A 21,472-nucleotide genomic window follows, 5' to 3' on the forward strand; every position below is an offset into this window, starting at 1 on the left:
AGTCAATACGTGACTTTTTACAACTTTAATATAAATTCCTTAAGGGTAGAAAAAATCATTATTTGGATCATCATATTTTGTTTTGGGGACTACTGTACAACACACTGTAGGGACTGTAGGTGGTTAGCATATATTTGCTTAAATAAACTTAATTAAATGCACTCTTTAATAAACTGAATGATTCTTGCAAGCAGAATCCATCTCATGTCTCTAAAACAAAGTAACAGTTTCCTAGAATCAATGGGGAAAAGCCTAGGCATGGTGGCACATATCTATAATCCTAATATTTGGGAAGATGAGATAGGAACTGTATACTGGCTGGTTTTGTCTACTTGACACAAGCTACAGTCATCAGAGAAGAGAGAGCCTCAGTTGAGAAAATGCCTCCATGAGATGCAGCTGTAAAGTATTTTCTTAATTAGTGATCAATGAGGGAGGGCCCAGTCCATTGTGGGTGATGCCATCTCTGGACTTGTGGTTCTGGGTTCTATAAGAAAGAAGGCTGAGTAAGTCAGAGGAAGCAAGCCAGTAATCAGCTCTCCTCCATAGCCTCTGCCTCAGTTCCTGCCTCCAGGATCCTGTCTGGCTTGAGTTCCCGTCCTGACTTCCTTCAATATGAACAGTGATATGGAAGTGTAAGATAAATAAACCCTTTCCTCCCCACCACAAAAGCCCCTGGTGTTTAACAAAGTAAAATTGTTAGTTTAAACTATTTTTAATTTTGATATATACCAAATCAAAGTTGTTATACAATATACATTTAAGATAAAGATACAAAATCCATGAAAAATTAAACAATAAAATAAAATCTCATTTCTAATACAACTTTAGAAACCTGTAACATCACATAATTCTTGAAGTACAATTATATTTCTACCTAAAAATAATAACCAAATATTTTTAAGTCACAGGACAACTTAAAATTATAAATTGTTTGAAACAACCAAATTTCTTAATGTTGAAGTGGCAGTTCATGGAGTTCTTACCTGTACAAGGAAAATGATGAGAAAATAAAAATTCGCAATTCTTCTAAACTGTTCAAACAAATTCTTTGGGAGGAAATTCCAAAGTGTATACTATAAAAGAAATTGAGCCAAAAGTATTATTGGAAAAGAAACTTGAAATGTCTTATGATCATATAAAGTATTTATTATAGCAAACAACTGAAAACACATACCACATGTTACATCAGCATATATATATAGAGAGAGAGGTACAGAAAACATTGTTTTTTTCAGAAATAAAGCTTCACTGAAGATTTCATTTGTCATCTAAGTACTACATTTTTTTTATTTCTCCAACCCAATCTAAAACAAATTCCTTGCTATATGGTCTCATATCATATTACATGTACTTTGACAGCATTCATTACCATAAAAACATTAAATATTAGCTTTTTCTAAACACTGTAAAACTTTTGTTTGCCATTAGTGAGTTCCAGTCATTTTATCTCTCCCATTTTGTAAAACCTGTATGTAAATGTCATAATCTCCCAACCTGACTGGACAAAACTTTTGTTTGCTGAGTTGCAACTCATTTAATTAAACTTCATTACAATCCATTTACAAAAGATTATGAAGTCAGACACCAACCAATGGGAAAAACACAGTCACCATTAGCATTAGAATAAAAACCAAGTGAACTTGCTGTCCTGGTGTTCCTGCTCTTCCATTTTGTGAGTAGCTCATTTTTCTGATCAAAATTAGTTTTACTTTGTCAAGACACTTTAATTGGAGTGATGACCTCTTTTTTTAAGACCCTGAACTTACTTTTAACAATTACTATATGTTGTAAATGTGTATATGTTTTCAATAAGGTTTTTCCCTCAATAGGCAATGACTTCCATAGAGATACATCATTCAGTTGTCTTCCCTAATATTCCTTCTAACAATTTCTGGTATAGATAAAAGTTTTTGGATGAATGAATGAGCACATGAACATGAGTTCTCTTGCCTTGGGCTGATCACTTGAGTTCAGATCATTGTCAGAGATAAACTTTTGTCTCTATCAGTACTGCCTATCTTCATGACTGCTGAGAATGTGTACATAGGTGAAAAGGTATTCACGCAACCTGAGTGCATACACAACATGTAATTTCTTATTAATGCCTTAAGCTCAATGACTGGGCCATTTAAAAATCAACAGAAGTAAGACATATCATAATACAGAAGACTTGAAACCAGAATGAAAAAAAAAATCCTTTTAGGGTAAAAGGCTAAATTTATACTTGGAAAGTCTCTATTCCAATTATTTGCATATCATGATATCCACTGATAAAGCAACTGGAAAGCCAAAGTCTCAGAGCATGACAGACTATATGAGAATTTACTAATAGCTTTAAAGCTTTTAAAATTTATTTTAAAAGAATTTTATGTATTTATTTTGTGGATAGGAGGGGATGAATGCACTATGGTGTGCATATGGAGGTCAGATGATAATATTGTGGCATGATCTCTCTCCTTCCAACCTTTATGTGGGCCTAAGGTATCAAGTTCTGGTTGCCAGACTTACATGGCAAGCTTCTTTTACCACCTGAGCCATCTTGTTGGCCCCTAACACCTCTTTTAAACAAGGCTTAGGAGCTCTCAAAGTTCAGAGAATCTTAAGAGAAAGAAGACAAAAGAAGGTAAACAGCTACAGTAGAACTGTGCTGGACAGGTTTTGGTTTCTTCTTGTTGTTGTTCGACACAAGCTAGAGTCACCTGACAAAAAGGAATCACAATTGAGAAAATGCCCCCATCAGAATGACCTTCAAGCAAGCCTATGGGTAGTGCCATCCCAGGACAGGTGGTCCTGGGGTATATTAGAAAGCAAACTGAGCAAGCTAGGAGGAACAAGCCATTCCTCCGAGGTCTTCAATTCCTGCCTCCAGTTTCTGTCCTGATTTTCCTTCATGATGATAAACTGTAAGGTAAAGTAAATACTTTGCCTCCTAAAGTTGCTTTGGTCATGCTGTCTTATCACAGTAATAGAAAGCAAACTAAGATAATAATCAACAGCCAACTGAAGAATAATTCTAAGGTCCAAAAGAGGTACCTCAGAGAAGACCAGGGACATGGCTCAGTGGTTAAAGAAGAACAGGGTTCAGTTCCCAGCACACATAAGGGCTTACATCTAATGTCCTATCAGAGGGCACCAAGCATGCATGTAGTGTACACACACACACACACACACACACACACACACACACACACACACAAAATGGCACACATGCACACAGTCAAAATACTCATAATGTTTTAAAAAGTAAATGAAATGCCAGGGACACTTTTAAGCCCAGCACTGAGGGACAGAGGCAGCCAGTTCTCTATGAATTGCCTAGGCTACATAATGAAACTGCCACAAACCAACCAACCAACCAACCAACCAACCAACCAACCAACCAACCAAAAAATTAAGTGCTGACTGAGCATGGATGTGTATTATTTGGGAGAGAGTCTACATTTTTCATGATATTCTCAAATTTGCTTGTGATAAAAACGATAAGCATTCAAAACCAGTGATACAGTCACTTTGAAACCCATATAATCCAAAACCAGAATTTAACTGCCCCCCCATCAATTTGAAGTAAATAAATAAATAAAATTTAAACTCTAATAAACTGCTAGTAACTGAACTTCCAGGACACTGACCTCCTGCTCTCTAACTAAACATTTTTTTTAAAAGTTAAACAGGTAAGCATTAAGGCCACTTAAATGTCCTTATTGGGTAATATTAACAGATCAAAGGGAACTTTTTTTTAAATCTAGTCTCATTAGGCTACTGCTGTTATTTTGCAATGCTTAGGATTCAAATAGGGCTTTACATAGCTACACCACTGAAGGACATGCTTTCTTTGTCCCATTTAATCAGATTGACTTTTCCCTTAAGAACTTTGGTTAGTCCTTTCATTGGAAACTATTGCTCTTCTTTCCTTCATCAGGACATGAGCTAAGATCTCAGCGTGTTGTAACCTCCCTTACCATAAGTTCTTGGCATGGTGTTTTACAAGAAACATAAAGATGTTTGTTTCAAGCAGTGTCTCATACTATATACAGCCCAGGCTAACCTCAAAGTTAGAGCAATCGTCCTGCTTTGGCCTACCAAGTCCTAGGACTACACTGAGACTTTTACATCAAGAAATCATGAGTAAAATTTGTACACTGGCCATTTAAATCACTGATTTAATTAAAAGGCAAATTAAGATACAATCATCTATTCTATATACTAAAACCAACATTTTAGCACAGATTAAGAGAATTCTTTTTAATGAGCTTTCTAATTAGAGGCAAAATGGAACTATAGACATATATATGAAGTTATTAAAATTTAATTGTTTATCTAAAAACTGAACTCTCACACTTGGTCTGCTGTTACAAACCAAAAACAATGCCAATCACAGGACAAAAGTGGAAACAATAGTTGTTTTAAATACAGTGATGAAAATCGATTTTCTGTCCTAAGTTCTTGCCTAGAGGAGTAAATGTATCCTTATACTATTTTTAGAAATAATTTACTCATATTTTATGTATGTAAGTGTTTTTGCCTGTATGTATGTCTATGCACCATGAGTGTATCTGGTGCCTATGGAGGCCAGAAGAAGCATTTGAAGCCCCTGGGACTGGAGTTACAGAAAGGTGTGAGCCTCCATGTCAGTGCAAGGAAGAGCGAGCGCTCTTTACTGATGAGCTGTCTCTCCAACTCCCCTTTATACTATTTAGTATAGAACTATAAAATAAAATGTTAGTCCAAATACTTAACACATTTAACTGTTTCTACACAAAAATACCAGCACAGCAAGTTTTGTTTTGTTTTTGATACAGGGTTTCTCTGTATAGCCCTGGCTATCCTGAAACTCTGTAGGCCAGGCTGGCCTTGAACTCACAGAGATCTGCTTGCCTCAGCCTCCTCAGTGCTGGGACACAAGGCATGTACCACCACTACTGGGCTAAAATCCCTCACAGGTGTACCCAGCCACTTAGGTTTTAGTTTGTTTGTATTTATTTTTTTTACATTTATTTAGGTATATATTTTATGTATATGGGTGTTTTTGTCTACGTGTATGCATTGGATCCCATGGAACTACAGTCAGAAACTGTGGGCCGCTATTCGGGTGCTTGGAATTAAATTCAGGACATTTTGAAGAGAATCCAGTGCTCTTAACTGCTGAGTCATCTCTCCAGACCTCCAAGTATTTTTTTTATAGAAGACATTTTTCACTTATTTTGTAGTTGGTACATACACATGGCTTCTAAAACTGATACTATATGAAAAAGTTGTGTTACTGCCTCAAATATCTAAAAGCATCTAAAACCATTTTTTTTTCAAATAAATCTCCAGGTGTATGAAGGAGGGAAGCTGAAATGAGTATGAACTAAGAGACTGAAGGCTGCATGAGAGTATGGGTATGCATAGCTTAATGATAGAGTGACTAGCCAGCATGCATGTGTTCCTATGCTTGATCCCAAGCACCAGAGATGAGAAGGGAAAAAAACTGTTTTTATGTAAAGTTCACCAAACTTTTCACTTAGCATTAAGAATGCTGAGGATAAAGCTCTAAGTAATGTGTTCTAGTGTTTCTGTATAGGACCAGCAATGTATAGGACCAGCAAAAGGGAAATCAAGTTGGACGTGGTGGCACATGCCAGTAATCTTAACTCAGGAAGGTGAGGTAGGAGGATTGCCAGGAGTTCAAGGACAGCCTGGACTACACAGGCAAGCCAATTTGGGCAAAATAACAAAACCTTGTCAATAGCAAACAAACAATAAAAAGGAACAGGGAAGGACACAGGCAAAGATGAAATAGTAACTATTTAAAAAGTAACTGATAAAGTTACCAGCAAACTGAACTACACAAAGAAAACAACCTTCTGTAACTACTAGAGCTATCCAGATGCAATAGAATAAAAAAGCAAGATTAATTATCAGTAAGTATCTATATTGGTAACTGTTCACTTTGCTGAATTACTATATCCACGTTACTATCAATTTCCTTTTATGTTGGCATTAAATGGAATTCTGAGCTTCACAGTTTACCTTCATTTTTACTACTAACAACGCCACACAGAACTTTCATTTTTCACACTGTTCAAGCCACTGTAACTTCCAATCTCTGAAAAGTCACTGACCAAAACTGAATTAGAATTTACTACAATTTGAAGGTTATTTTTAGTGCATTAGACAAAACTAAGAGAAAGACATCTTTTCAGTTTTAATAAACTGCACTATCGATGACTCTGGTTTTTGTCATTTATTTGTTTGTTGTATGTGTATGCAAGAACACACATATGTATGCCACAGTGTACATGTAGAGGTCAGGGGACAACTGATGAAAGTCAGTAATCTTCTTACTCCATGTAGGTCCCAAAGACTGAACCCAGATGTGGTGGTACACACCTTACCCACTGAACCAATTTACAGGTCTCAATTCAGTTTTTTGAATTAGGGAAAATTATCTAAAATTCTGATCCAAGACAAGTTTAACTTTCTAAATGAATTATGTATAGCTCACTGATTATTTCACTGAAGCTCAGAATTTGTAAAACAGAACAAAACAAAACAACCAAACAAACAAAAAACCAAAGTTAAAAAAAAAAACCTAAAGAACTTAAGGACAATTAGCAGTGTAATTAATGTTCCTTTTGTCAAGGAAGGGAATTTCCAATTTTGTAGCAGCTACAAAATTCTGGCGATAACCAAAAGTCTCTGCAGAGTGCTTTAAATTATTGATGCCTCAAGGGACATTTTTCCCCCTAAGGAAGTATTTGTGTTCCCAGAAGAAAAAGAGACACTAACTTTATAAGTAAATAAAATTTAAAGGTCAAAGTGTTTCTTCAGTGTTCCCTGTATTAACAACATTCATTCCCTGTTACATTGACTTTACAGGGGGTTATTTGTAAAAAAAAAAAAAAAAAAAAAAAAAAAAAAAAAAAAAAAAAAAAAAAAACAACAACAACAACCCAAGTGTTATTTTATGACAAAATAGAGAAAGGAAAATAACACTTGCTACTGTTGGAGCTGGAAGACAGCAAGACATGTTCTATAAACTGTATATTTCTTCTATTAAAAGAGTATGGTACAGGGCTGGAGAGATGGCTCAGGGGTTAAGAGCACTGACTGCTCTTCCACAGATCCTGAGTTCAATTCCCAGCAACCACATGGTGGCTCACAACCATCTGCAATGAGATCTGGTGCCCTCTCCTGTATATATAATAAATAGATCTTTAAAAAAAAAGAGTATGGTACAAATATATGGAACCAAAAGGTAATGTGAGGAAGAGGCGGTCCAATTATAAAATTATTGGTTTCTCCAGAGTAGATCCAAAGGCCCTCTACTAAAAAGGACCCTCTCCATACATTCGAATCACAAGAGTCCAAGAAAATCAATAGTAATGCACTGGAAAAATCACAGAAAGACAGCATTTACTAGGCATTAACACATTCCAAACACAGCAGTAAATGCTTTATGTATATCACTTTATTTTTATCCTCACTACAAATGAACAATTCAATATACCTATTTTATAAATAAGAGATCCCGCCCCCCCCCAGACAGCGTTTCTATGTGTAGCTTTGGACCCTGTCCTGGAACTCACTCTGTAGACCAGGGTGCATAAAAGAATTAAGGTTCAAGGTCTTTTGTTTGTTTGTTTGGTTGGATGGTTTTTGTTTTTTGAGACAGGGTTTCTCTGTGTAGTTTTGCGCCTTTCCTGGAAAAGGTTCAAGTTTTAACTTCCTACTCAAAGTCTTTGAAGGTGGTGGCGCATACCTTTAATCCCAGCATTTGGGAAGCAGAGGCACGCAGATCTCTGTGAGTGTGAGGCCAGTCTAGGTCTATGGAGTGAGTGAGTTCCAGGATAGTCAGGGCTACACATTGAGACCTTGCTTCAAAAACAAAGACAAAACAAAATAAAAAATCCCAGAAGTCTTCTGTCCCCAGGGTTGAGGCCTTTGTCAACAAAAACTTGTGCACTATTATCACTCATTATACTAAGGTTATGGTATTAACATTTCTTTCTAAACCTGATAATATTAGCACATGAGAGGTGGTGGAAAAAAAATAATAATAATGTGAGTTTGAGGCCTGCTGAGCTATATAGCTGGTACAAGGTCAGCCTGGGTTACCTATCAAGATTCTGACTCAATAAAAACAAACAATAAAAACATTTTCTTCTTTTTCTGAAATTACTATATTGCCAATTTCTCTTTGTTTTGCTCAACAGTTGTTTCATTAAAAAGCAAATTAGTTAATTAGAAAACCTATAATGACATTCAGAGAAGGGGGAACAGAGGTATCTTAGTCTTTATCTGTACAAAAATGTTGACTTTTGTATCATGGTTTTGTTTAGAAACAGATTTTTAGTTCTCATGTGCAGTTTGAAAAATAAATACAAAAACATGGTATTGCAGTGTTTTCAATGCAAACAAAACTGGAAGCTACATAAAATAGGGAAAAGCATTCCATTAAATACATAAAGACTGAGAACAAAAGTAAAACAATTATCATTAATTTAATGAAAAATCATTATCAGCATATTACTTTATCGTCTTCCATATATGGTAATATAGAAAATCGTAATTCTTTCATTTTGATGTGGAAAGAAAAAAAAGAGGAAGGTGTACAAATAGTGTAATGTGAAAAGGGCTCTTTTCTTCAAAGTTACTGGGCCTTATACAAAGTTTTGTTTCTGTGTTTTCACTGCCTGCTTGCTTATCATGATGGGAACTTTCTTTGGGTTTCTCTAAGTCAACAAGATGAACCTCATAGGACCTTTTAATTCCACGAATCTATGATTATGAACCAAAGGTCTATAAGTGATTGCTTAGTTGGGTAACACAGTTAAAATCTGTAGAGCAAGTACAATTCACTATCCCAGATACAAGTATATAAGCCCTTAACTGAGGATAAAATTTCTGTGACAAGGCTTAAGAGTAAAAGAAAATCAAAATTTTATCTGATATATCACAGTGTTCTACATGCCTATATACATATCTGTTCAGTTTTCACATTTATATTTTACATATTAATGTTTTCTTTTTTGTAGAAACAATGTCTGATACTATACAATCTTGTTTCTCCTGGAACACAAAGAGAACTGTTTGCTTCTGCCTATAGTTTACATATTAATCTTTGAACTAAAAACAATCTCCATTATGCCATTACCTAAAGGAGAAACCAAAGGAATATTTGACTACCAAAATGTGGTGTATTATTAAAGGAAGGATATGATTTTGTGTTTCAGGTCCTGACTGACTGCAAGTGTATACTGAATTAAATGTCATGAATGTTTTAGCTCTCCCTTGCCAGGCTGCATTTGGAAATCAAGAACATTATCAAAATATGTTCTATGTTATAAGAGATGATAGTAAACCAGCCATCTACTACCTAGCACCTTGCCTGGTCTGCCAGTAATAAAGACCAGTAAATTAATATTAGCAGAGTGATGACTACTGGGTACTAAGAGCTGTAAAAAGTGTTTTCACATATGAAGTATTAGCCAGTTCATAAACTGTATTGATTAATTTGACAAAGGTGATATAGCTAGCAAATAGTTTATCAAGATTTAAATGCAGGTGTTCAAACTTGCAGGCCACTGCTCTTAGCTTATAACACACTTAAGTAAGACCCATTATTCAAAAAGTGATGGCTACTGTGATTAAACATTACAGGCCATAGGTCAAGCAGTATACAGGTAATATGTACCCTTTTAGGAACCAGAAATACAAGTCAGAAGATAGGAGAGAGAAGAGATGCAAATGAAAGTCACTAAGCACCCTCCAAAAGACTGTAAATTATGTATAGCCTAATCCTTTCAAAGGCAATTCAGAAAGCTTTACACAAGAAAGTAATTACGAAGCCCCCACAAACCTACAAAATGTTGGCAAATGTCTGACCACTGATAAACACTCCTTCTCAGCACAATAATGACTACTCATTGCACATTTTAAGGCCTAAAGTTAATGTGCATAATCAACAGGCACTGTGAATCATAATGGAAGGCAAGTGAAAGTTATAACCAGAAAAAATGATGGGCTTTTTAAAAAGTAAGCTACCTTTCAGAGGAATAATTACTACAGTTGGTATTATGATTTGTTTAAGTATATGACCATGTGTGTATACATATTTAAGTGCACCAGCTTCCTTAGAAGCATAAATAAAAATATGCAACTTTATATAAGCATCCAATGAGTTTAAAGAAAAAACACAACTTACCTTAGATGAGACTATTCTATTATCACAAAATCTTTGTGCAATATAAGTTTCCATTCCTGAAATGGGATGATTGCCAACAAATACTGTACGTGTACCAACTCGTTTCTCTTCTCCAGCACACTAACCAAGAGAAAGAAGGAGAAGGTCAGCTTTGCACCATATTTCTCCATGTTTTTACCAAGCTTGGAATTCTGAGGAGTCGGAGTAGCAGGGAAATGTGAAAACCTTGTCAAGGAATTAAAATTCACAAATCTCTTAGCTGTTGACTTAGCAAAGTGTTGTTTGAACCAACTGGTCTAAAGCTAACAGTACAATACTATAATAATATACTAATTAAAGAAAGCATCTGAAGGCATCTAGAGAAATTCACCTCAAAATATGGCACCCTGATATGCTGATAATTTAATAATAAAGGTTCTTGGAAAGAAGTAGATGTAAAGTGTGTTTACTCTGATACTCTGCTGGATACTTCAAAGAAGAAAGCAATTGCATTTATTCTTCTCCACATATTTTCTTTAACTAAACTCGTATCTTCAGAAAGAACATTGAATAATAAACAATAAATACTTGGACAGATTTCTGATACAAGCTTTGTCTATCTCTTATGCAGGTTCATTCAATTCCCCAAACAATAATTTTCTAATCACTATGTAAGTCCCAGACACATCCATCCACTTAAACTCATTTTTTACTCCTCCAATTGTCACTCTTCATCTTCTCATCCCCTATAAACCAGGGTTCATAATAGGTTGAAGGGTAGTTCACACTTGTATATAAATATGTATGAGGATTGCCACAAGTTTGAGGCCAGCCTGGTCTTAAAAACCAACCAACCAAACAAACAAACAAACAAACCTCCCAAAACAAAACACCTCAAAACAAAAAACAACTGCACAAATAAAAAGGGTTTATGGCTATCTGGATCCCATTTAATTAGTTGAGTAACTGCAATTCTTTGATTCTCCTAAAACACATCGTAAAATTAATCAATCTAGTGTAAACTTATGCTAGTGAAATTTGGGACAGCATCTTAAAGAAACAACACTGTATTTTTTTACTGCCAGCTATATTATTTCACCCACAGTCCAAATGATGCTCAACTATTATCTTTACAACAACATGCTAACTTAGAAGAAGTTAGACTGGGGATATTTAATTTATTATACAACTTCTGAGGATCTTCTTGTCAACAAACATATCAGAGAACAGAAAGCACAATGCAAATTATTTCTAAACCTGAAATAATTACTAATAACTATTTAAGTCAGAAATCTTATTAATGAGGTGATCATCTTTTTCTACAAAGAAACAGTGATTCTTCGCCTTTATATGAACGTTTCATTGTGATCTCTCAGAGTCTATTGTCCTAAAGTCTCACTTAAGACAATATATTTCTAGTGTTTCTTTTATATATTTTAAAAGTAGACTCACTGTATTTAAAAGACCCAAAGTAATGCTCTAGTGTATGTAAAATTCTCTGGGACTTCACAGTTCTCTCTCTTAAAAACATTTAAATGTTTATTTTATATGTATCGGTGTTTTGTCTGCATGTATGTTTGTTGCACAGTGCCCAAGGAAGCCAGAATAGGAGACTTGATCCTCTGTAACTGGAATTATGTATGGATGGTTGTGAGCTGCCATTTGGGTGCTGGGAACTAAACTTGTGTTTTCTGGAATAGCAGCAGTGCTCTTTACCAATGCACCCTCTCTTCAGTCTTCTGTTCTCTTTGCTTAGAATAGAATACATTTTCTTAAATATACAAGATAGTCTTTTGATAGATAGTAGAAAAAGTTTCTAATTATACTGATAGGAAACCAGTATCTTGGATCCTCATTCTTATTTTTTAATAATTCCTCAATTACAATACTTTGAAATACTAGCCACAAGGAGTTTTTGGTGAGTTATTCAAATGTCAAATATGTAAATCTTTAAAATAATGTTAAAAGAAAGACTACTTAGAATTTTCAGTCTTCCAAATGTCTACTGTGTTTGTATATATTACTGTCTGCATTTGTGTCTTGTGAAGATACTATTTGTAAAATTTACACCAAAAAGTAATAATCACCCTGAGTATAAAGCATCTCTGTTTTGCTATTTCTAACTTAAGCTTATGAAATAATTAATAAAACACAGCCTTCAAAATTTGTACAGAGTCAACCAAAAATAATTGGAAAACACTAACAGAGAAACTCAGGCTTGGTATTTATCTCAGTAGTAGAGTGCTTGCCTATCACATATAAGACCCTGGGTTCAATTACCACCACCATAAAATAAACACATTTTTAAAAATTAAGTAAAGGTTAACTGTGGGAGTAGAGGATGTCCTAATTGAATGTGTGTTGTTTACATGAGCATGCATGTCAAGTATCCCAGTGCCTCAGACCAAGGCGACTGGCAAAGCTTTCCCTGAGTCAGGCTCAGAAATTACAAAGCCTTCCTTCCCCTGGTACATGTGTGGATGTTGATACTGTGTGCAGAAAATGTCTAATGCAGCTTCCTCCTCCCGGATGTTTGCAGCCTAAGACTGCTTCCCTATAGTGACCCTCTCCCTACTAGATCAGCTAAACTTGCTTCCTCATTCAGCTGTATACAAAACCACCTCCTCAATTCACATGTATAAAATAAATATGATGGGTTTTCTGGTGGCTGTTGTTGGTGTGTCTCCACCAGCGCCCACAGACCACCCAACCCCAGATTTTCTGTATGTATGTCTGTTGTTTCTTCATTCCCTGCCCTGATGCCCTAGATTGTGTACATGGTGCATTGACATACATGTAGACAATACACCCACACATAGAAAAATAAATAAATAAAAATTACAGCAGAAAGAGTGATGAGGAACAGGAAGAGGAAAGCGAGAGGGTAAGTGGAGCAGGATATTTCTTGCACTGCCAATATAGCTTCTCCCCTCCATAGTGGCTACTAATTAGCTTAAGATGAAAATGAACTAACACTTTCCCAATTTTAAATTGTTTTCAACTTCTTTGGTCCTAGAAAGAAAAAATATAATTTTCAGGCACATGTTTTTATGAATCCTCTTCAGCTGAATGACATTTACAATTTTACTAAGAGGTTCCCACGCACATATTACCTCTCTGATCTCTTTTCAATAAGGCTTAAGTAATATCTATCTCCATAAATTCAAGAAAATGGATTGAAATTATGTGCAAGTAGGTGTATATTTATGTACAGATCCTAGAAGTGGTTGTTAGATGGTAATATGGAGCCTGGGAGAAGCTGTATAATATCCACTTTCCAAATTTTTCAAAGTAGGTCTTTTATTCTAGGGAAGGTTTGAATTTGAAGCTGCCCGAGGACTGGAGATGGGGTGATATGAAGCAGGTGTCTTTTCCATGCCTGGTTTACACTAATTATGATGACACTGGAATCTGGTTGCATTTCCTGCAACTATGCAATGTAAAAATGAAATAAAAAATGATTACTCTGAATTTGTATAAATTCACTGTACCTTTCCACTTGTTGCCCATGTAGAGTGTTAAACTATAGTGTTATTTCCCATGATTTTGAATAATTTAGGTGCTTTTGCCAAAGCAGAGAAATCCAAGAAGGAAACACTAAAAAACAATCACCTTTGTATGGCAGACAATGTAGTCTTGGTCTAGGAGTATGTAATTCCTGTCACTAATTGAGTCCATCCTATGTTGGACTGAGTCCCATCCAAATGTCTCTAAGAATACTATTGTTTAACCCTGAAATAGGCTAGCACCAACTCTATTTTACTGACACATCACACACTATTTAAGAACTTTTTTTTTCAAGATTTGTTTTTATGTATATTGGTGTTTGCCTGTATGTATGTCTGCGTGAGAGTACCATATCTCCTGGAACTAGTTACAGACAGTTGTGAGCGGTCATGTGGGTGCTGAGGATTGAACCTGGGTCCTCTAAAAGAGCCACCAGTGCTCTTAACTGCTGAGCTATCTCCCCAGCCCCAAGAATTATTCTTATAGCTATAAAAACATTAAAATTATAATTAAAACATATATAAAACAGAAACTTAAATTTCTTTCTCAAGATAAAAATTACCTTCCTGAGGCAGCTCTTGGGAAGCAGGACTGGGAATTCTAGGCCAGTTAGGCAATACAGAAACCCCATTTTAGCCGGCGGTGGTGGCGCATGCCTTTAATCCCAGCACTCGGGAGGCAGAGCAAGGCGGATCTCTGTGAGTTCGAGGCCAGCCTGGACTACCAAGTGAGTCCAGGAAAAGGCGCAAAGCTACACACAGAGAAACCTTGTCTCAAAAAACCAAAAAAAAAGAAAAAAAAAACAAAAAAGAAACCCTATCTTAACGAACAAACAAAACCACATCCCTGTGCCTAGACATTAACACATACACACACACTTTATACCAAAAATATCACTCAATAAAAACCAGAGCAAAATGCTATTCTTAATTATGACCACCTTTCACTCATGTCTTTGATATTATTTTTAAAAATGAATGCTACTGGAAGTATATAATTTGTTTCTTGATTGCATCCAGACCTTTGACTGGATAACAACTAAAAAAAAAAAAAAAAAAAAGGAAAAAAAACTAAGGACCTCAATACAATACTGTCATTATAAAAGCTAACAATGGAGTGGACACAAAGCCTCCCTCTCCATCCTTTTCAGGTTTGGCAAACAAATGTATTACTTAGCCATCTATCTGTGAGTATTAATCTTGACCATGTATCACCTTTACATTCACATTGTTACATGGGCCTACTGCTTACTATTTAATTTTTCTGGGTACTTTACAGGTGAAAAAATTACACAGCCAGGCCTGAAAATTCCTGCTAACAGACTGTATTAAAAATGTTTACTGTCAACAATCATCCTGCACATTTTCAACATAGTAGTCATAATCCTACCTACATTTTTTCAGGTTACAATACTTAAAACAATTTGCTTTTACATGAAAAAACTAAAAAGAATTATCATCAAATATTTAAACTGCTCACAAAATTAAATTCTCCTTTTATTCATTTTGTATGTGACTAGTCTTCCACTCAGACCATTAATAATAAAACTTACAGGCATTAATTTAATGCAAAGGTATCTGTATTATCAGCACATAACCTTAGCAGATGTTATCCTTGATAATTACATAACAGTTTCTATTGGAGATCCTTCCTCTCTGATTTCCTGTAATTAATAAAAGTGGGCAAAAATATTAATTAAAACTTGAAAGGAGCTGGAGAAATGACTCAGCAGTTAAGAGCACTAGCTGCTGTTCCAGAGAGCCTGGGTTCTATTCCAGTACCCACAGGGCAGCTTCCAGGAAACCTGACGTCCTCTTTTTTGACTTCCCTAGGCACCAGGAATGCACTTGATACACAGACATACAGACAGGCAAAGCACTCATACATATAAAATAAATAAATATAACTTAAACTAAAAAAAAAACTTGAAGACAGAAATGATTTTAAACTATTAACACTCCTACCCAATGCTATTTTCTTCTTTATAGCATTAGTACTTTTTTAACTGCACAGTAAGTCTGAAAACGGACAAATTATCTCAAAGCTGAAGAAAAAAATCATTTGATCAAAAGTTAAAATGCCTATTTAAAAGCCTTCTAAAGTCGGAATACTATCCTATGATTTGTGGGGAACAGTGCAGGGAAGAGAATAGTACAGTGCCAGGAAATGACTGCAGTGTATTAAGCTTCTTGGTTAAAATTGCTATAATGTGTTTAGTGGTAAATTAACTGAGATTTCCAAACTCACTCCATTGTAACAAACTAAAGTGAATAATTCTGACATTAATTTACAGTCATAATGCAAAAATGAATCTTTTTTATTTCAAATTTTATTTTTTATACGGATATTTGTGTTTTAATTTTACATATCAGCCATGGGTTCCCCTGTCCTCATCCATCCCGCACCCACATTCCCCCCAGCCCCCCCCCCCCCTTCCCATCTCCTCCAGGGCAAAGACTCCCCTGGGGATTCAGCTCAACAGGTAGATTCAGTACAGGCAGGTCCAGACCCCTCCTTCCAGGCTGAGCAAACATATACTAAAATTGTAACGATACAGAGACGATTAACATGGCCCCTGCGCAAAAATGAATCTTAAGAATGTACATTTCATATTTTGCTTTTACTGCAACTTCTTTTTTAAAGAATATTTGAATTTTTTATTTAAAACATTTTTTTATTCATTTTATATACCAACCACAGATTTACTGCAACATTTTAAGTAATCAAGCTGTTTCTCCCTCCTTTACCAGAAGAAGTAAAGCAAACTTCCAGATAGGATATTTTATTTGGTTTTGACTTTAGAACTTAATTATGGTCATATTTACTGAAATTTCTAAACATCAAAACACAATTAAGTACATGAAATTCTTATGTAGATACAAACTTGGGCATTACCTGCTGACGGCATATTTAACTGAAAAAAAAAAACTGCTATAGGTAATACTATTTTAGCTCTACACAAATAACATCAAATTCGGCAGGCACAATACCTTAAAAAAAAAAGAACATAAGAGCCTAGATAAGAACAACACTTTGTTGGAAGTTTTCAGTTGGACTTTCATGATATTAATGTGTTGTACTGAATAGTTCAATTTCACCAGGAACCAACCCTAAGCGTTCCCACACCATGAACACCATGTCCTCACCCTAAGTAACTCAGAGCTACAGAAATGTAAATAAAATTCCACCTTCCTAAAAGATAGCTAAGTGAGTCTATGGATCAAAATGCTGTAAGCATCTTGTGATTCACAATTTTAACAGGAATTTAAAAAATGATTCAGAGGTTGCTTTATTTAAAGAATGTAGCCTGTGTCTCCCAAAGTTCCTAATGGTACACAGCAACTTAACTTTACTAATAGTATCTTTCAAGTTAGATATAGCCTAACAAAACTCATACATAAACATGTCTTTACAAGGTGACAAAGTTATCTTTTGTTCTTGCTACCCATATCTGTATACCACCTTTTATTCTAAACACTTAACAAACCTTAAAACTCTAAATAGGAAGGTAACTAAGTCCTAAAATCAGACAAAGAGAAGCTGGCAATCCAGCTAAGCACTGATGAATACCCTCAGAAAATGGATGAATACACATACAAAGAGAAAGCAAGAAGAAGGCTTCTGGGCTAAGCAAACCTGGGTAACCAGAAAACAGAATAAAATACAGATTACAAACCTCAGAAGCAGAAGGAAAAGATGGAGCCATTTGCATACTGACTTGAAATTTTCCAACAGAAAAGTAGCTAAATTGTAGAGAAAAGGCTGCAAGTCATTAAGAAGTTGTTCCAATCCTTGTGATCCTTGCAAAGTTTCCTGGAACTTAGGATGAAAGCCAATTTTGGTTTAAGGAGTTTATGTACTTCTGTGGGAGGTGCCAAGGGCAGCAGTAGAGGACCTAAAAGAGTCAGCTGGAAGCAGCACTCTGGTGGCCAGCCCTCTGTTATTGTGCCACTTCATATGAGCCTGCTACTTTTCTCTAAAGATCCTAATTTGCCTTGGCAATATCACTTCAAGTATCTTTTTTTTTTTTTTTTCAAATATCAATATCCTGGCACAGCACCATATTCTTTTCTCATCTTGGCAAGTTTTTTTTTTTTTTCCTTTCTCTAATCCCTATCAAAATAAACAAACCACAATGACAATTACATTTCTTAGGATAGTTCACTAAACTTAAATTAAAACACACACACACTTGATTTTTGTTTGTTTGTTTGTTTGTGTTTTTGTTTTTCAAGACAGGGTTTCTCTGTGTAACAGTCCTGGCTGTTCTAGAACTTACTCTGTAGACCAGGCTGGCCTCAAACTCACAGAGATCCACCTGCCTCTACCTCCAAAGTTCTGGGATTAAAGGCATGTGCCACCACCACCAGGACACATTTGATTTTTTTCAAACTGGGTCCCACTATATAGCACTGACTGGCCTAGAACCAGGGTAGCCTAAAACTCACATACAGATACATACACCTGCTTCAGCTTACTGCCTAGCTTATCTGAAAGCTTCGGCTTACTGCTTACCTTAACTGAAATTTTAGTTTTAGACCCATGAATAGTTTGAGATACAATCTAGGTATTCGTTATGAATCACTGAGGTTTTCCTCAAGAAAATGACTTTAATTCTAAATTCTGAAGCTTCAAAAATTTGTACAAAAATACATGTAAGGCCTAAGAAAATGGTTTCTGTAGAAAGGAAAATTCTCCTTATGATTTAGAGATCTCATTATAGGTATGAGAGGTTTTTTGTTTTTGTTATTTTTTTGTCCGCCCCCCCCCCCCGAGACAGGGTTACTCTGTGTAGCTTTGCACCTTTCCTGGAGCTCACTTGGTAGCCCAGGCTGGCCTCGAACTCATAGAGATCCACCTAGCTCTGCCTCCCGAGTGCTGGGATTAAAGGCGTGCACCACCACCGCCTGGTGGTATGAGAGTTTTATACCTCAGCAGCAAACAGCAATATCTAGAAAAAACAGCCACCAGGTATGGGAGGTACCTTCACTCAATATTATTACCTAGAAGAGATAAATTCTCATTCAAGAACTACTTTTTAGGTCAAAAAAGAAAAAAAATACTACAATGTAAGAAAAATTCTGGCTAAAGTACAGACACAGAGAGAAAAGAGATATATGATGGTGTGAACATTATATATCGGTATCATTATTGCAAAACTGGTATAAAATTTCCTAGAAAGTTCTACTGGTTTATATATATACTTGAGTATTTCCAGTGAACCCAATGGATATATTTTCTAGTCTAACTGCTAAATATACAGAAAGCAAATGAGGTAGGAAAAAAGAAGTCCAATTTGTAAATGTAACTAATGAAAATAACATATTCTGGCCATTATTAGCTTATTTTGTAAAATCTCCCAAAAATTAGGTATAATGTTCCTGACTGGAGAAGTAGCTCAGTGGTAAAGTACTTTCCTAGCACTACTGTAAATTCATTTTTAAAAGGAAAGAATGAGAGACAGAGACAGAGACAGAGAAACAGACAGGCAGAGAAAGACAGAGAGAGACAGAACGAACAGATTTTCATCATGGCACATGATTAAGGAGAGATGGCTCTGGATTCTGACTCACAAATGATAGCCAGTGACAGCCAACTTCTTTGATCAGTTCTTATTAAAGAAAAGTCTGTCAGCCATTTGAACTTCCTCTGTTGAGAATTCTCTGTTTAGTTCTACAGCCCATTTCTTAATTGGACTGTTGGGCGTTTTGATGTCTAATTTCTCGAGTTCTTTATATATTCTGGATATCAGCCCTCTGTCAGATGTGGGGTTGAAGACCTTTTCCCATTCTGTAGGCTGTCGCTTTGTCTTGTTGACCATGTCCTTTGCTCTACAAAAGCTTCTCAGTTTCAACAGGTCCCATTGATTGATTGTTTCTCTCAGTGTCTGTGCTACTAGTGTTATATTTAGAAAGTGATCTCCAGTGCCAATGCATTCAAGACTACTTCCTACTTTCTCTTCTATCAGGTTCAGAGTAACTGGATTTATGTTGAGGTCTTTGATCCACTTGGACTTAAGTTTTGTGCACGGTGACAGATATGGAACTATTTGCAGCATTCTACACATTGACATCCAGTTATGCCAGCACCATTTGTTGAAGATGCTTTCTTTTTTCCATATTTTTGTATATTTTTGGCTTCTTTGTCAAAAATTATATGTTCATAGGTGTGCGGATTAATGTCGGGGTCTTCAATTCAGTTCCATTGGTCAACATGTCGGTTTTTATGCCAGTACCAAGCTGTTCTTTTTTTATTACCATAGCTCTATAGTACAGCTTGAGGTCAGGGATCATATTCAACATTCCTAATTATCCGGGAAATGCAAATCAAAATGACTCTGAGATACCACCTTACACCTGTCAGAATGGCTAAGATCAAAAACACAGAAGACAGCTTATGCTGGAAAGGATGAGGAGCAAGGGGAACTCTCCTCCACTGCTGGTGGGAATGCAAGCTTGTACAGCCACTTTGGAAATCAATAAGGCACTTCCTTAGAAAACTGGGAATCCATCTCCCCCAAGACCCAGCCGTAGCACTCTTGGGCATATACCCAAGGAATGCTCAATCATACAAGGGCATTTGCTCAGCTATGTTCATATCAGCATTGTTTATAATAGCCAGAGAACCTGGAAACAACCTAGATGCCCTTCAACTAAAGAATGGATAAAGAAAATATGGTACATATACACAATGGAGTACTACTCAGCAGAGGAAAACAATGACATCATGGGGTTTGCAGGCAAATGGATGGATCTAGAAAAAATCATCCTGAGTGAGGTAACCCAGACTCAGAAGGACAAACATAGTATGTACTCACTCATAGGAGGATACTAGATGTAAAAGAAAGATGACTAGACTGCTACACAACTCCAGGGAGGCTACCTAGAAAATGGGACCCTAGGAAAGACCCAGGGATCACCCAATGACAGAGAAATGGATGAGATCTACATGAACAACCTGGACGACAGTGGGAGTAATGAAGGGCAAGGTTTGAGGGAAAGAAAGCTTAGGGGAGCAGGAGATCCCAGCTGGATCAAGAACAGAAAGGGAGAATGAGGAATAACAGACCATGATAAATGAAGACCACATGAGAACAGGAATAGGCAGAGTGCTGGAGAGGTCCCCAGAAATCCACAATGATACCTCCTCTGTAGACTGCTGGCAATGGTCGAGAGAAAGCCTGACCTGACCTAGTCTGGTGATCAGATGGCCAAATACCCTAACGGTCATGATGAAACTCTCATCCAATAACTGATGGAAGTGGATGCAGAGATCCTCAGCCAGGCCCCAGGTGGAACTCCAGGAGTCCAATTGTTGAGAAAGAGGACTGTAAGAGCGTGAATTGTTGAGACCAAGACTGAAAAAGCACAGGGACAAATAGCCAAACGAATGGAAGCACATGAATTATGAACCAAAGGCTGTGGAGCCCCCAGCTGGATCAGGCCCTCTGGATAAGTGAGACCATTGAATAGCTTGAACTGTTTGGGAGGCACCCAGGCTGTGGAACCGGGCCTGTCCTTAGTGCATGAGCTGGCTATCTGGAACCTTGGGCTTACATAGGGACACTTTGCTCAGCCTGGAAGGAGGGGACTGGACCTGCCTGTACTGAATCCATCAGTTTAAAATGAATCCCCAGGGGAATCTTGGCCCTGGAGGAGATGGGAATGGAGGGGAGGAGCTGGGGGAAAAGTGGGTGCGGGGACGGGATGGGGGAGGACAAGGGAACCCATGGTTGATGTGTAAAATTAAAACACAAATATAATAAATAACAAAAAAAAAAGAAATTACATTGGA

General features: G+C 36.5%; 1 protein-coding gene and 1 pseudogene across 10 annotated transcripts in view; one reads left to right on the forward strand and one right to left on the reverse strand.

Annotated features, from left to right (window-relative positions):
- Atp11c (ATPase phospholipid transporting 11C) overlaps positions 1-21,472 on the reverse strand; it is a 186,396-nt gene that overhangs the window by 94,517 nt on the left and 70,407 nt on the right. For 5 of the 10 annotated variants that reach the window (XM_036174826.1, XM_036174820.1, XM_036174828.1 and 2 more), the window contains exons 1-3: positions 17,355-17,402; positions 10,193-10,312; positions 987-1,076 (exon numbers count right to left, since the gene is read on the reverse strand). In XM_036174826.1, the coding sequence (XP_036030719.1) occupies positions 987-1,076; positions 10,193-10,312; positions 17,355-17,390 (246 nt within the window). In that variant the 5' untranslated portion in view covers positions 17,391-17,402. Of the gene's footprint in view, positions 1-986; positions 1,077-10,192; positions 10,313-17,354; positions 17,403-21,472 lie in introns of those variants that run through there. The other 5 variants (XM_036174827.1, XM_036174821.1, XM_036174825.1 and 2 more) reach the window with 1 other exon arrangement.
- Positions 16,200-16,295, forward strand: LOC118574869 (annotated as a pseudogene).

Source organism: Onychomys torridus, chromosome X, assembly GCF_903995425.1.
Source record: "Onychomys torridus chromosome X, mOncTor1.1, whole genome shotgun sequence".
Lineage (NCBI taxonomy): Eukaryota > Metazoa > Chordata > Mammalia > Rodentia > Cricetidae > Onychomys > Onychomys torridus.